This window comes from Gavia stellata, chromosome 9 (assembly GCF_030936135.1).
Source record: "Gavia stellata isolate bGavSte3 chromosome 9, bGavSte3.hap2, whole genome shotgun sequence".
Lineage (NCBI taxonomy): Eukaryota > Metazoa > Chordata > Aves > Gaviiformes > Gaviidae > Gavia > Gavia stellata.
This window is the reverse complement of record NC_082602.1, coordinates 18,151,606-18,168,181: the sequence shown is the minus strand read 5'-3', so window position 1 is coordinate 18,168,181 and position 16,576 is coordinate 18,151,606. Positions and strand designations below refer to the sequence as shown.

At 41.9% G+C, this 16,576-nt stretch overlaps 1 protein-coding gene across 1 annotated transcript; it reads left to right on the top strand.

Annotated features, from left to right (window-relative positions):
• Window positions 1-8,831: 8,831 nt before the first annotated feature.
• Window positions 8,832-13,814, top strand: EIF3F (eukaryotic translation initiation factor 3 subunit F). Its single transcript, XM_059821245.1, has 8 exons — window positions 8,832-9,114; window positions 9,209-9,279; window positions 9,564-9,643; window positions 10,738-10,875; window positions 11,966-12,057; window positions 12,255-12,391; window positions 12,531-12,644; window positions 13,418-13,814. The coding sequence occupies exons 1-8, from the start codon at window positions 8,832-8,834 to the stop codon at window positions 13,493-13,495; spliced, it is 993 nt and encodes a 330-aa protein (XP_059677228.1). The 3' UTR covers window positions 13,496-13,814.
• Window positions 13,815-16,576: the final 2,762 nt, after the last annotated feature.

Genomic DNA, 16,576 nt, shown 5'->3' with positions numbered 1-16,576 from the left:
AGCAGGTAAATTAGATGCTTATGTTAGACATCTAGGCTCTGTAAACTCTCCATAAAATCAATACTCAGAGTGACAATTGCCTTAAGAGGGCAACTATGAGCATCTATATTAGACTTCAGCAAGGTGACTGAATTGCTTTCTGAAGGTGCTTCTCTTACCATTGACCACAGAGAGAACATACAGAGTCCAGGCTCCAAACACGGGCAATCATCTAAGACGGAAGATAGACTATGGAAATACTAGCCATGCTTTTGTCCCTTGGCCAGAAGTTATTAGAAAAGTATCACCCAGTAACTTTTTGGCTACCTATTTTTTAAAACATCAAATGAGGTATAAGAGGAATGAAAACTGAAAAGTCAGGCTGCAACACCTTTTAAAGCCATTGGGAGACTTCTTACTAGCAATGTCTTTTTCTGGGTAGGTTTCTCCTACCATTCAAAAACCTTTTCTTTCAGAAATAAGGAAGGGATTTGCTTCTCATATTTGCTAAACTGGGACAAGACATAAAAATGCAAAAGGTTGTGACTTCCACTTTCTTTAAGATAAGATGTACTTACTAAACCTGACCATTCTGCTAATGAACTCTACAGAATATCCCAAGGTGTATACAGATGAAGTATAAGATACTGGCACATTATAAAATGAGGCAATTTATTCATATTTGGTAAGGAAAATTCCTAACAACAAAAGGATCTGGGAGAGAAGTTTTACACTATTTTCAAAGACAGACAGAATCCACTGTAGACTTCAGAGGGAAGAGAATGAAAAAGAAAGATTTCTAGACAGAGCTAGCTAAGGAAAGATGACTGGGCATGGTGAGGGATATCTGCCATAAATTTTGCCATTGGCAGAAGGCAGCCTTGCTGGCAACTATGGAAACAAATGACTGAGATGATATTTCAGTGATGGATCGGCTCTTGTTATTTATTCCAATGCAAAAAAAGAGATGCAAAGGGATGTCATTCAGAATAGTAAGTGGCAAATCCCAAATGTTTGAGAGAATTAGAACAAAAAATCCCCAGAACATCTAAAACCAACTCTGGAGACTCTGAACTTTTCAGGTCAATTTACACTGGGTGAAATAAATTAGCTGTGAAGTTGTAACTGCAAACAGAAATTTGACTTTTCAGAAGGGGGCTGGAATTCTCACCTGAACAGTCTAATTAATTGTGTTTGTGTACTCCCCTGTCTGCCACAATAACTCAAGTTGAGCAGAGCTGTAAAGGCTTGTGATTCAGCTGGAGTACTGGGCAGCTTGGAATCAATTCTCTATTTGTGCAGACCAGTCCAGCCAGCCCTGTGCAGTTCACTCAGCCAATGCTGTAGCATGCTTTCTGATGCAGAAAGACAAATTGGCAAACAGAATATTGAAGGTGAATTTATATGTCAGCGCTTGGGGTATTTCAAATCCACAGACAGATTAGTTAAGACAGCATTTAGCAAAAGCAACCCTTGCAAATGCTGTACTAGAGTCCAAGCTTTCATGATGAACATGTTTGATATAAATGCAATCAAATTTTGCTGCTACACCTGAGGTCTCAGCAGCATGAACTCACCTCAGCTAAGGAATTATTTCCATTTATTATTGGAAAACAGTACAGAGATAGTTACTGTTCTCCTCCTGCTTAGGCTAGTGGAACACTTCCTCCCTCTCCAAGTGCAGAGTCTCTGGGTCAGGAAATGCACTCTTCAGCTTCCTCTCAAAGCTGTTTCCTCAAAAGGTAAGGTCTTTCCTGCCCTTCCTCAGTAGGCTCTCTGTCCATGTCCTATATACAAATCTAGCCACTGCAATATCATTAGTCATGTTTTGCAGAAGTGGAAAACTGAAATCTAAATGTTGAATGACTTCCTCAAAGTCAGTGGCAGAAATAAGAGGAGAATAATACTATCTATTTGTTAGAGCTAAAACACTACCCAAAGCATGCCTCTATCATTACTTCAGCTATATGGATGAGTTGCCTTAACATCGCCCAGTAACAGAAATGCAATGGGCCCTCAGGTCTCCCAGGCTCCTACACAGAAACTGTCCCCTAGGTTTTATTACCACTGTTCCTTTTCAGCTCCCATTTCTGTGTGTAAATGATTATCTTCTTAACTTCTCTCTCATTGCCCCCTTATTCATCCAACACATCATGATGCAGCTGCTTCATACTGGGAAAAAAGCGCAGAGCTGTGAAGGGACAGACAACGCTGTCAGACTGGTGATGTAAAAATCATATAATCCTCGGAGTTCGCCAAATAACAACATGTTTGCCATTTTCTCTCTTGGCAGGCTTCCCTACACCATCAAATGAAATATGTGTTTCCCAGTCTAGTAACTTCACCTCTGCATGCAGATTCCACCTCAAGACACCAAAGCTAATGTTCGTGCTGAGTGACACAGCTAACAGTGCCAGTCCCAAAGGTCTAGCTCAATGTTTCTGGGGACATAAGCAATTTTGGTCTGGGCTCAAATGTATGGAAAGTGGTGACTTTGACCCATGCTGTAAAGGACACCAAGGAAAGGACATGCTTACTCGTAAGAGAAGTAAAGCTGTGAAGTGATTTTATAAGAACAAGGGAGTGGGAGAAGAGATTATTTGACCAACAAATAGCACACTGATACATTAGCTGTTACAAGTGTTAGAAATTTTTAATATTTGTAATCTGCCTGCACAAGAACTTTCATACTTATCTGCTATCAGTGACATTACACTTCATTTTATTTGGATGTCAGTAGGTATTCAAGGACACAGCACTGCTCTGTTACAAATGCTTTTAAGTCAAGCACAGTAGCAGCAAGTTACCAGACAAAGGGACACTGTGTTAAAGGCTGCCTGCCAGAGATTACTTATTCAAGTTGATTACACGGAAAGGACAGTAGCGCTGCCACACTTCTGCCCCATACTCCCCAGGAAAAAAAAGCCAGGAGTCATATCTAGGTTTTCTTCAGTTCTCACTGCATGAAGTAGGCAGGAAGAACGTAATGTAATATAAAAAGACACGAGGTTTGATCTTGCAAGGTAGTGCACCTACCTGCTTTGCTAGGTCAGTGCAAGCACATTCTATCTTAGTACTACTAAGTACAAGTAGTATATAAAATACCTCTCACGTGAAATCTGACGCAGAACATGATTTGAAGCAAAAGCAGAAAATAATCACAATCATAGATCATCAAGAAGCAGGAATATCCTGAGAGGTTGGAGAGTTAGTGCTTTCATCAAAGACCCAAAAGACCTTTCATTACCATCTATTTCAGTAAAATTTGGGGTCGTACAGCACATCTTAGGATTGCACCGCCATAACATCCATAAGTAAATCTCTGTGTGACATTCTTATGTGAAATGGCACAGAAGAATTAAGGTAGAATTAATGAATTCACTGAAGAGAGAAACTGGCAAGTCAAATACGTATAATAAATATTGGTGGAAAAAGTACTACGCACAAATTCCCACTTACGCTACTTACTTCAAACCAGGCAGAGGTAAGTCACTAATTAATTACCATTAAGTGATTACAGAGGATGTGGTTTGTATTCACGACTATCTAATTGCTTTAGTATCAGAGGAAAATAAAATTGCATCTCTTCGCAATAATCAGTAAATCCAATTAAGCATGAAACTCATGCAAAGGCAATGATTTCAGACCCCGGGAAAGAGGACTGGAACTAATTATCCGGTACGAGGCCGCGCTTGTACGCATGTGAGACCGCGTGTGCCTGCCGCCACCTCGTGGGGAGGCGCCCGCTGCAGCCCCGCGGGGCCCAGCCCGGGCCGCGGCCTGGGAGGGCCGGGCACCGCCGCCTGGGAGGGCCGGGCACCGCCGCCGAGCCGGGCCGCGGCCTGGGAGGGCCGGGCACCGCCGCCTGGGAGGGCCGGGCACCGCCGCCGAGCCGGGCCGCTGGGGTGCAGGCCGGCGGCTCAGGGCCTGGCATCCCTAGGGCCATGACCTGCTGTCAAGGAGGCCTTGGGTGATGTTGGGAAGCCCAGCACTGCAGGGTCTCTGTCTGCAAACGCAGGTGGAAATAGGGAGCCAGGAAGGGACTCCCGCATCCATCCCTGGAGGGCCAGCACACAAGACCTTTCTGAAAACACCTGGATGAATTACTTTTCTTCTGGCTGGCAGGAGAGGCAGTACCTTTTATTAGATCAATTGATCTTGCTGGAAAGAAAAACAGACTGCCTTTTAGGCACGTAAACACTTACTCCAGGTCTGCCTTCTGGGAGCCACCACAAGATCTCCTATCATTCATTGGCCATAAATCTCACGTGCCAAGAAGTTTCACATTTCCCAAACAATCCTATTTCTAGTTATCCCGTTTCTTTTTCTCCACGTCCTATATATATTATTCTTATTTCATCCTTTCCTTTCCTTTCTTGCATTTTTCTTACATTTTCAAACCCAAAACCTAGACAATAGTACACTTCAGGTAAGATTCTATTTCTCACATCTTTCTATCTGTGTATCTGAAGCATTCATGATGATCTGCACAGTGTTAAGTGATTTCTCATCAAATGCATAAAATGACAAAAATGCCTCATACACCATTGGTCCAAAAAGCAGGAGTCTGCTCTAGTAACGTCTAGCAACATCTCTCTTTATGCAAATGTTTGCAATATGCGCATGTAAGCTGAGGCATCGCTGTTAGATATTTCTGATTTTCCTCAACAAATTGTGGTATGGCAGTTGTATTATGTGGCAATGCCTGCACAGGGATTATGCCTTGTACGCTTTTCCATTATTACTTGAGCAGCCGTAGTCCCCGCCATGGGCGTTTGAATATCCTACGGCCAGTACAAAGAACTAGGGGAGAAGCACGGTAGAAGGCAACAGAAGACTCTTTCAGAATATCCTATCAGCATTTGGAATAAAAGCAGTTAGCCATTGATCTCAACAGTAAACAATGAATTACAACAACAACAAAAAAATGCACCAAAGAACATCCTCTCTTCAGGAAAAGCCTTTTCCAAGTTATTACTGATACATTCCCATTGAAGTCTGAGGGGTTACAGTACTGCAACAACAGAAATCTGCCTTTTAGATCAAAATGCCTTTTATCGCAGCTTTTAAATGTAGTTCACCTTCTCTCTTTTTTGACAGATCTCTCACTGGTCATCTGAAGCAGCGGAACTGGTACATACAAGAATCATGAACAGCTAAATAAATTGTTTTGGGATATATTTCGACAATTTAAAATTTTCAACACTTGTCTGAGCCAATTAGTTTGTACCATTTGGGGTTTGCTAGGGTTTGGGGATCTTTCATCTACTGGCAATCCCAAATGCACATGAAGTGGAGGAGTATCCAAGACATTCCACTAAGACTAAATAAGGAAACGATTACTTTTTGTAATAGAAAAAAACCACCCAAAATAATAAACAAAAAACCCAAACAAACAAAAAACTAAAAGCACTGCCCATCATATAAAAGTCCTGGATAGAAGGTAGAACATACGGATCCTGAAAAACACAGATAACCAATAGACAACAAAAGTGCTGGTAACTTGACTGTGAGAGAAGGTGAAGTGGGAGCTCTGTGAGCACAATGAAGGCTGGAGACACAGACTTGAAATTCCAGGCAGGGAAATGGACTTCTGTCCTTTGATCCCAAAATTATTTGGAAAATGAGACCTGATAATAATTTTTTCTTAAATAAGCATGATTATACAAAATAAATGTTGAGTGACTGATTTTTCTCTTGGCAGAAATAACTGAAAGACTCTACTAACTTCTTAGACTGAATGCACAATAGAAAATTATTCTTATAATGATGGAATAAAAATGTTGGATTCAATCCCATGAAACTAACCAGATAAACCTATGTCCTGAAATGATGAATCAAATAAATTGTAAATACTTTATTTTACCTGTAATGCAATGTAAGAAATATTTTTCCTTAGAGCAAGAGATGATGTTGCTTCCAGTAATACAAGCAAGATGAGAAGATAGCTGCTGATAAAGAATTTATACATCATCTGTGAAAATGCAGCTGATGTGACAGCAAATGCAATAATAGTGATTCAGTCACACGTAAGGACTATAAAGAGAAATCATACAAGAGCATAGCTAGGAGGTTAATTATATTCACCACCAAAGTCAGATGCTGGGAAACCAAGCAAGGAAAAATGTAAAATCAGAAAGCCCTGAGTTACCACGCTGATCCATGTTCATGGGCAAATGTGTCTTCTGTTTCTCCTCTAGGCAGATAGATTTTACTGTAATGGGTAGTATCTAAACATCTTAATCATCTCACTACATGGATGCTACGTTTTCAACAACAGGCACCATTAGTATGTGTGAGTGGTAACTATCGTCCTCTAAAAGTAAATTGATAATTTGTGAAACAATATTAATTATGAAGGTCTCTATTTTTCACTAGTCATTCAGCAAAGAAAAACAAGTTTTGTAGCTTGGACACATCTGCTCCAAGCACTATCATGACTAATTTTCTTACCATTAGACAAAAAGATTTATACAATCTTTGTATTAAATGGGCCAACCACTTATCTTTGACTTTTGAGATATAGGCTATCCATCTTTACATACACTCTTCGACATGCTGTCCAGCAGCTTGATGTCAACATATTAAAAGGAGGTTATCACAGTTGCCAGTTTTGAAGCACAACTGCGGCTCCATATTAAGCTGTCCAATTTTAAAGGTGGCAATGTAAAGGTATAATCTGCAGGTCTTAACAAGCCTTGCTTGCTTCACCTGAATCTGCAGCTGACTGTGTCAAATTAAGCACCAATGGCAGTTTCATGCAAACAAAAATGAGATCAAACAGCTGCTCTCTAACAAGAACGCCTCAGACGTCAGACCTCTCAATGACACATCAAAGCTCCAGGAAGAAAAACATTTTAAAGCTTGATGCAATTTGACCCAGGCACACCTACAAGAAATGAAGGCTGCACAGTGAAAGCCTAAGAATAGGAGATCCAGTTTTTACTGGTACACAGACTAGGAAGTGCTTTTATGAAGAGATAAAATCTGTTTGTGTTCCCATGCATTAGCTCTCCTTTGTAGCTTTGACAGGTGTTCCCCACTTACGTAAAAGAAGTAAATTGCTAGCACATGGGTAGAATGTATTATTTTTTTATTGAGCTGTTCTTTTTATGCTCAGGAGCCTGTCTTCAATGACTGAGTTGAAACTGATGATGTTCACTGTTATGAAGCAGAGAAAACTCCAAAAGCTACGAGTCATGATAAAATAATTTTTTATGTTAAAATTACTTTAACTGGTAACCCAGATATGGGAAAGAGTGTGTCAGGAGCCCAAAGTGGATCTATACAAGAGTGAAGATGATTGTACCTGAGGTAGTAACCACCACTGCACTTTTCTCTCTGCTACACCTGGCAAACAACTACCTGGAAATGTTCTCAATTATTCAGACACCTGATTGACAAAGTGGTGCCAGAGAACTGATACAGTTTTTGACTGGCATAGTTTCACTGGACTAAGCATTGTATCAGGAGGTGAGACTTCTGGATCTTTCAGTGTTTATATATGTGTATACACACACAAACAGTTTACTTGTGGGAAAAGAACAGCTTGAGACCAAAAAAACCCCCAAACATTTCAAAGATACCTGAAGTTCTCCCTTAGAGTTCATCAAACTAATATTTAAAACTGTGATAAAAGGTTTTGGACTAAGACACTTAGAGATAGATCTGTTACTATGTTGCTACAACTGTTAAGACAACAGCTGCAAGCATATGGTCCAGAAAGGGAAAAGGATGCACCAGAAAAATCCAGTCTCTTTACCAGTTATCAAAAGCATAGATGCTTCATTTTACAACCATACCTGCCCCACACAGGTTTGTTGCTTGAGAATGGACACATGAGGTGCTACAAGTAATTGGTAAATTATATTTGAGAAGTCAATTTGTTGAGTAACTATTAAACCTCAGACAGAGGTAACCAGCATTTGGTCTCTGCATGATACTTGGCAACCACATACTCTTCTGGGCCTTGTTGGCAACAAAGATCTGGAGAACAGGGCCAATACTGTAAGGGCTGCATAGGCCTCACATACAGCACTACTGGATAACCTTCCTCACTGTGGAGGCAGCTTGGTGCAATGTCTGCAGGCTGCTGTGTTTACCACATCACCACGCAGCTTTAGGGCAGCAGAAGTGCTGCTGCCTCTACATTCACTACAAGCAGGACGAGGCAGCAGCAGCGACCCTGCAGCTGCACAAACACCTCAGCGGCCACCCACAGCTGAAGGCAACACAGGCCTGAAGGGCAAAGGGGAACATGCCAGAGAAACACAGCCAGCTGAGGCAGCCCAGGGACACAGCAACATCCCTGAGGTGGTGGAGCCTGGAAGGCCACAGGGAGCTCTGGGACACCCGGCCCTATTCAGCCTACTTCCCACAGGGCCCTCAGTCCCAGGCACCGCCAGAAGTACCCAACACCAGACCGGCCAGGCGAGTGCTCGGCACTGCACACACTAACAGAAACCCTGCCCTCTGCTAGCCACCAGAGAGGTAAGTGCTTCCGCCACAGCCAATAAATAGGCCCTCGCGCCCTGACAGACAGAGGGTAAGAGCGGTGCCAACCAATGAGAGAGCAGATAGGCACGGAGGCGGGGGACGCGAGGACCCAATCGAAAAAATTTCCGGCCCCGAGAGGGTGGAAACAACAGTAAGCTTCAGTCACAGACGGTGTCCCCATCCTCCAATCAGAGCGTCTTCCCTCATCGTTCTCCCCAGATTGGTTAACAGGTGGCAGGAGGGCCTTAGCACAACGCCTTTCCCCAATGAGAAGGTAGCACTGGGTAACAGGCTTTCAAATCAGCCAATTACTGCTGGCGCGAACCCCCCCCCGCCCGCCACCTCTCTCTTGCAAAATGGCGGCAACAGCTCCTACTCCGGCTCCGGCTCCTCCCGCGGCCTCCCCAGCTCAGAGCCCGACAGCGGCGCCTGCAACGCCGGCGGGAAACGCTCCCCCCACCGCCGCGCCACCCCCGCCCGCCGCCCCGGCGCCGCCGGCTGCGCCGCTGTCGGCCGCGCTCTCGGGCCCCTTCCCCGGCGGCCGCGTGGTGCGGCTGCACCCGGTCGTGCTCGCCTCCATCGTCGACAGCTTCGAGCGGCGCAACGAGGGGGCGGCGCGGGTCATCGGGACGTTGCTAGGTAAGAGCCGCCGCCCCGCCCTGTCCGCCACCAGCCTGGGGGCGAGCAGGCCGCCGCCCCCACGGCCCCCCCTAACCGCGCTGCCCTCCCGCAGGGACCGTGGACAAGCACTCGGTGGAGGTCACCAACTGCTTCTCCGTCCCTCACAACGAGTCCGAGGATGAGGTACGGAGCGCGGGACTGCACGTCCCCCACCCCGGAGGCGGCACCGGCGGCGGGCGGACGCGCGGAACGGGGCCGGCCCGCCTCGCGGAGGGGCTCCGCGCCCGCTCCGGATAACCCGCCCAGGCTGTGCCGCAGAGCAGGCGGCGGGGACTACCGATGGGTGCGGCCCCTGTGCTTCTCTGCTCTCCCTCTGATGGCGGCGGTAGGGCTTGTGCTGGTGTTGTCCTCCACTGAGTATTAAGTGTCCCTGTAACCAGCTGACTTGGTCCTGTCCTGTTTCTCAGGTGGCAGTCGATATGGAATTTGCCAAAAACATGTATGAGTTGCACAAGAAGGTGTCTCCTAGCGAGATCATCTTGGGCTGGTAAGTTCTCCTTCCCCAAGAACATGCACGCAGTTGTGTTGGTCCCTTAAACTACTTGAAATATGTAACTGTCACAGGTTGAAAAGCAGAAGCGCTAATGCTTGTGACAGTAAGATCTAGCAACTCTTGTTACAGAGTCAGTTATAAAGGTGCTGCAATTCATAATAGGAAGAGACGGTAATGGAGACTTACAAGGTTTGCTTTTGTTTGTATCTAGAAAGGATATCACAGAGGAGTGATGAGTTAGAGAATACTTGCACAGATTTGTTAGAAGAACTTAGCTACCTTTAATACAACCTGCACCACGGAAGATAACTGGTTAGAAAGAAGGGAGAACGCAAAAGAGTAGTTTCAAGTACCAAAGGCCTCAGGAGGAATCAGTGATATCAGCTTGAGCATGCATAAGTTCTCTGCTGAGAAAAGGTGGAAGTACTTGTGTGGGATGCCAGGCAAGATCGGTAGGGTGTTACCGGAACAGTCTGTGTCTGAGTTTGTGGATAGATAGCTTTATTAATCTTTTCATGCTTCTCTGGTCCTACAAAATAGCTTAGTTCTGTTCTTGTGAAGCAAGCTTCCTCAACAACCTTTTAATGGCACAACAAAGTGCAGTTCTAATGACAGGAGTTTTCCTGTGTATATGAGAAGCTAATTGCAGAGCAGCTAAAGGAGCTAGATTAACAAGTTCTACCTCCTGCAGAGAGATACTTGATTTGTGGAAGATCTACTTGGTTGGTCCTAATTTGTTTGGCATGCTTTGGCTTACACAGAAAAAAAGAGTTGGTCCAGAGCATAGTGACAGATAACTGAACCTTGGGTGTCTGATGTCAACTATAGCGACTATGGCTGGTACTACAACACTGGCCCTGTGCATGTTTCAGGCATGTGTGTGCTCAGCCTGTGATTCCCACAATTCTAGGACAGCTGGCTATAAAACTACAAATGCCCTAGTTAAAACACTTGTATTTAGTATGCTTCTACAGCTCCGTGTTTGGAAACCAGTGTTTTAGGATACAAACCTGTTAAATACCAACAATACCAATCATTGGGCACTTGAATGTTGGAAGAATGGCTCCTCAACTTGTGCTCTTTTGAAGGTATGCAACAGGTCATGACATCACAGAACACTCTGTCCTGATCCATGAGTATTACAGCCGGGAAGCGCACAATCCGATCCACCTCACTGTGGACACAAGTCTCCAGAATTCACGCATGAGCATTAAAGCCTACGTCAGGTACTCTGGGAGACTGCATTTCTGGGAGGGGAGCGATCTGAATTACTGAGAGAGACCACATCAGGGTTACAAGAAATGTAGTGGGCTGCAGTGTCTCATTTTGGACAACATTGTGCAGTAGCTAAAACACAGCAGTGAGACAGGGATCATGGCTTACTTTCCATTGGAATGTCTTGACAATCGTTTGTAAGTTGAAAGACCTAACCTTTCATAAGCTGGTACCTTATTGGGGTGGGGAATTGTGACTTAATTAACTTTAAAAGTGTTCTGGACATTTCACAGCATTCATATAGCTAGCATTAATGTCACTAACTTCCATCACACTGTCTGAATGCTAGCCTGTAGTCACTGGGCTTTATTGCTCAGCAGTTCATTCATACAAGTTGGAGAATTAGCGTAGTTAAAACATAATTGAAACAGCATCTTCTTGATCAGTCTTTCTTCCCCTTAACCCCTTCCATTCTTATCAATTAATAATGAAGATTAAATATTGAAAAATGAAACTATTCCACCTCACTGTTCTTCCCAGTACTGGCTGAAGTACTATCCTCTTTAAGGATAAAATACCAGCCTTTCTTTGTAGTGGAAGTCTACTGCTTCTTGACTGTGCATCTTCAAAAAGGAAGCTGTTCCATGACATCTTACTTAAAGCATAAATGAGCTTCAAATACTTTGAATAATAGGAATAATAAAGGTGTTGAGAGTGCTTTGTACATGAATTTTTGTCATATTTATGTTTGTTCCTTAAGTGATTTCTCAAAGAGCACAGAGTATTTCAGGATAGAATACCTGCTCTATAAGCAAGAAGGGTGTCTAAGAAGATAGTGTTTAGCTCTTGATGCATTCATGCTGACAAACGTCAGACCAGCTAGGAATATTCTTGGATGAAAATGAGCAATTAATAGTACGCCAGGACTGATTTCCTGTCCTCAGCTATCATTGGTCTTAATATTGCTGATTTTGGTGAGAATGAGTAACCTACTCATGTTCACACTTCAGTGCTAACAGTGATCATTGAGACTGAAATATATTACTTCCTCCCTTAAATATGTCCATGCTGAAAATATTTTGTTCTTTTTTTTTTTTCTAGTGCCCCAATGGGAGTCCCTGGTAAAACTATGGGCGTGATGTTCACACCTCTAACAGTGAAATATGTTTATTATGATACAGAGCGTATAGGAGGTGAATGTTTTCTTCCTATTTGTGTTACAACCATTGTTGTGACACTATTTAAATGCTTTTTTATCCTGGTAAAATTGCCATTCTTCTGGGAGTTAGACTGTCTTGCTAAAGCTGTCATAAAAATCTGCAAAAACTTAAGGATTTAAGATGGTTTCTGTGGCAGCCAGTTTTTTCACTGATCCTCCTTTTGCTTTCAGTGGATCTTATCATGAAGACTTGTTTTAGCCCTAATCGAGTGATTGGCTTATCCAGTGACTTACAGCAGGTGGGGTCAGCATCAGCCAGGATTCAGGATACCCTGACCATGGTGCTCCAGTATGCAGAGGATGTATTGGTAAGGCCAGCTTTTTATGAGTCAGCAGATAACTTCAGTGTAAGCTTGTGCATCTTGTTTTTCGTTTTATATATTCTCTTTCTGGGCCATAAACTTACTGAGTTTTACTCATGTTGAAGTGTATGTTTCTTATGCTTAGTCTGGCAAAGTGGCTGCTGACAACACTGTCGGGCGATTCCTGATGGATCTTATTAACCAGGTGCCAAAGATTTCACCAGAGGACTTTGAGACAATGTTGAACAGCAATATCAATGTAAGTTCATCATGTAGTGTTTTCAGTGTATTGCCAGCAATTTTGAACATTTGTCATACAGACACAAATTTGTCTGCGATCAAAACAATCTATTTTTTCATACAAACATGTTAATAGAAAATACAGCCCTTTCTTGTCAGTAACTTGATGTTTTAAGAGCTCAAGGTGGATAAATGAGCTTATCATAATAATCTTGCAAGCAACTGCAAATGAGAGAATAAGTTTTAAAGTACTTAGGAATTATGCAAGTAATCTGTAAGCCAGCACTAATTCTTCTTTTAGAGTGACTGGACAATATGAATTACCACGCTTAAAGCAGTATGGATTTCAAGGATAACTGGTGACTTGCCAGCTTCCTTTGCCTGAGCTGAAGTTCTGTCTCCTTACGTAACACTTAGGACATGAACAAGGTTTTAGGGTGCTACCTTATTTCTGTAACAGATTTTTAGAAAGTGAAAGCTGAGTTTCTGAATGTGTTGTTCACCCACAATCTGCAAGACCAGAAGTAATTTTTAATTTTGCTTATACCCTTTGACTTGCCTGGTTAACATGGGTGAACTCAGAGTTAAAATTTCACAAGCAGTGTTTCATATTCTGGGAATACCAAAACCTTCTTCCTGTGAGGGAAGCATTCCTCAGGGTAGGACTTTCAGAACTAACAATATTTCTTGTAGCTGATTGTAAACTGCTTTACAAGTGTTAAAAATTCAACTCCCTAATAAGCTACATCTTTGTTAATATTTCTGATCACTGGGTTTTTTTTCCCCTCTCAGGACCTACTGATGGTAACCTACTTGGCAAACCTCACACAGTCACAGATTGCTCTCAACGAAAAACTTCTGAGTTTATAAAGAACCTTCTGCCACCCTACACTTCAAAGAGCTTGAAGAATGAGCAGATACAGTTTTCTATGGTGTTGTTACAGATTTCCTTGGACTGTAATTTAATTACCTAGATGACTTGGTTTACATCTTTATTTCCATTGCCCTGAAAAATCCCTAACATGGTTTAGGAAATGAATGGGAACGGCTGCAGTTTAGTTGAGCCCAGTATTTTAAAATGGAATACGTGAATCTTTTGTCTCCTGGGTTTATCTACTTGTATAACAAAATGCAGATTTATTGTAAGAACATATTTGAAATAAAAGTTCCATTGTAATGGCAAGAATGGCTTCTGTCCAGAAAAAAATGTTCTCATTTATTGTATAATGACTCCCCTTTGAAAGAAAGGGGGGATAACGTCACATCAGGAAAGAAAACTAGAGTGGATGCAAATCAACTCCAATTCTGCAGACTTCTTTGCGGGATTTTTTGCCAACTGTTAAAGCACACTGAAAGCATGGCTTCCTGTATTGCACATAATAATGCTTTTCCATGGAGGACTACAGAATAGTCAGTGGTTTATTAGTGGTGCTGTATATATGCTGCCTTCAGCAGGGTTCTGATGAGAGTATGAGACAGTGAATTCAGTTTACATTATGGTATTTCTATGCATATCTGATCCCTTGGGAAAGGAAATCAAGGTTAATAGCATTAGGCCCTCTCAAAGTAAGGGTTCAGAGAATTAAACTAGCAACAGAGTTCATGGTTAAAAGGGCTTGAAAAGGCTACTAGAATTGCCATCTTTGCAAAAGAAGAAAAGCACAGCAGAACTACACTTCATGAAGTTTTGAGGTTGAAAGCTGGGTGTCATCAAATAGGAATTTTCTGTTCTGTGACCCTGTACTGCTGCTAAAAGTATGCAAATAGATACTTCCCAAAACCTGTTTCACATTAAATGAGTTCTAGTTGAAAGAAAGCCAATACCAATCTGAGCTGTAACTTTTTACAGTCTCTGCTAATAACATTACTTTTAGAAATCTGGTCAGCTGTACTGAGGAGGTTTTGCCCAATAGAGTAAAAGTGTCCCTCTTCCACAACATAACTGTTGCTACCTAATTACTAATTACTATTTTTGACACCTCACATCTGTTTTGGTAAATGAATCTGAAATGTTAGAGAAGCCTGCAAAACCAGTGTTCCCCAAAATAATTTTTGTGCTAATCTGCCAGATAAATTCAAGAATGGGACTCAGGTTACAAATCTGTAGATCCTGTACTGGTTCCAATCTGGAGAATTCCCCCAGTGACTCAATACTAAATTCTAAGTTCTAATTGCAAGGACAAGGTACATAAAAACTGAAGGTAGCAAAGATTCTAATCTCTTTGAAAATGTTACTCATGAGCATTACATATATAAGTGTTAAAACTCAGCTCTTTTTTATTAGTCTGAATAAAAATGTTTTGTTTTCCCTTCTTTAAACTTAATATTCATAACTTCGGCCATTTAACTATTTCACAAATTTTCAGGTCAAGGTGTTTTTTAAAGTAAGCCTTGAAATACATGGAGGAAAAGAGCAAGCAGCAAAGCTGGGTAAGTCTCTTGATGACGGCAAAAAAGTTGCAGGGGGGGAAAGCATGATACTCTTTCCCTGATCTCTCCTCTGCAGTAAACTCTTGCCATTCCCTGTTAGGAAAACTGATAAAATGGAAGAGGAATGATTTTAAATGCTCTACATATTGAATAACTATGCTATTATTTAAGAAGCTGCTATGCACAAAATGCAAAGTTCTGAGAAGAAAGATCAATTTGTGAACATTGATACAGAAAAGGTATTGTGGAATTTGCCAGTCTTACAAGTACCTGAAGACTAATGGTGATATGTCATAAGGGACTGAGGTTGTCTTCCTAGGTAGAAAGATGCACTGCAAAGTAGAGGCATCAGAAAAGCGCACAATCCATAGGTTCCGTTGTGTGCCAGACAGCACAGTGACAAATGCTTGGAATTGGTGTAGGAAAAAAATAGTTGCCCTATTAAAAACTCTATCTGATCCCATCCATTCTGTCCCTTTTTACAGGGTGAATGGCACATTGTGAACCTTACTTTGAGTCTGGAATTTTGAATGCCTGATTGCAAATGTCAGTGGCCACTCCTATGAAGGACAATACTGCAAACACAAATGTAATGCACTATTTTGCTTAATTGTAAAGCCTGGGCTGTATTATTACCTAGGAGACTGAGGCATTCCTTCTCTGGAGTTTGAAAATCTCGACAAGAATTCCTAAAGGTATTTTATTCTAATTGTTCCACTTTACGGAAATCTATAAAAACATGAAGTTCAATAGAAAATCTGGTGGGAAAAGCTTGGGAGTCAAGAAACATCACCAAGGATTTCAAGCTTTAACTTGCTATTGATTTGTAAACTACAGACCTCTTGGATTTATTAGGGGACTTTTTGTTTATTTGTTTAGGATGCGTTGCTCCAAATAACTTTGACAAAGTCTAGCTTTAAATAGTCAGATAGTTCTCTGGGTATGCTTCTATATACACTGTGTATCATATTTAGTCATATTAGTTCCCTCACTAATACAATAAAAATTTTTTCTATGTGACATATTCAGCCTTTTCTTAGATGGTTTCTCTGAATGAGTACAACTTTACTGGACATTACTGTATTACACATTTATTTCTAGCAATGGACATGTTTTCCTGGTAAGTATTAGCCTTTAAAATACCTTGCTTAAATGGCTTTGTTACCAGCTCCTAGCACTCAAGTATTCAATTGCTCAAATGATAAGATCTTTTTTTTGTATCCTGGCTTAGTTGAGCTGATTTTTGGTTTTTACCTCAGCATAAAGTTCTCATTGAAAACTTCTTTTCTTCAATATACATAACAATATTCACAACAGAGTTTACTGTTACAATCTATTCTCTTGTTCCCCTTGGGTATACTGTGTACTTACAAAAGTTGGAGGAATGTATAAAATCAGTCCACCTTGTTGCCTTGGACCCTTCTCAGACATGTAATCTCAGTCAGCCTCAACAAAGGAACAGAGTTTCAGCAAAGCACCTCTTTGCAGTACAAAGAGGCAATGAAACCTTCTGTTTTTTCA

Bases quoted from the DNA above. Each gene is read 5' to 3' on its own strand.
- EIF3F (XM_059821245.1), top strand. From the start codon at position 8,832: ATGGCGGCAACAGCTCCTACTCCGGCTCCGGCTCCTCCCGCGGCCTCC. The intron at 10,876-11,965 runs GTACTCTGGGAG...TTTTTTTTCTAG, and splicing joins AGCATTAAAGCCTACGTCAG to TGCCCCAATGGGAGTCCCTG. The intron at 12,392-12,530 runs GTAAGGCCAGCT...TCTTATGCTTAG, and splicing joins AGTATGCAGAGGATGTATTG to TCTGGCAAAGTGGCTGCTGA.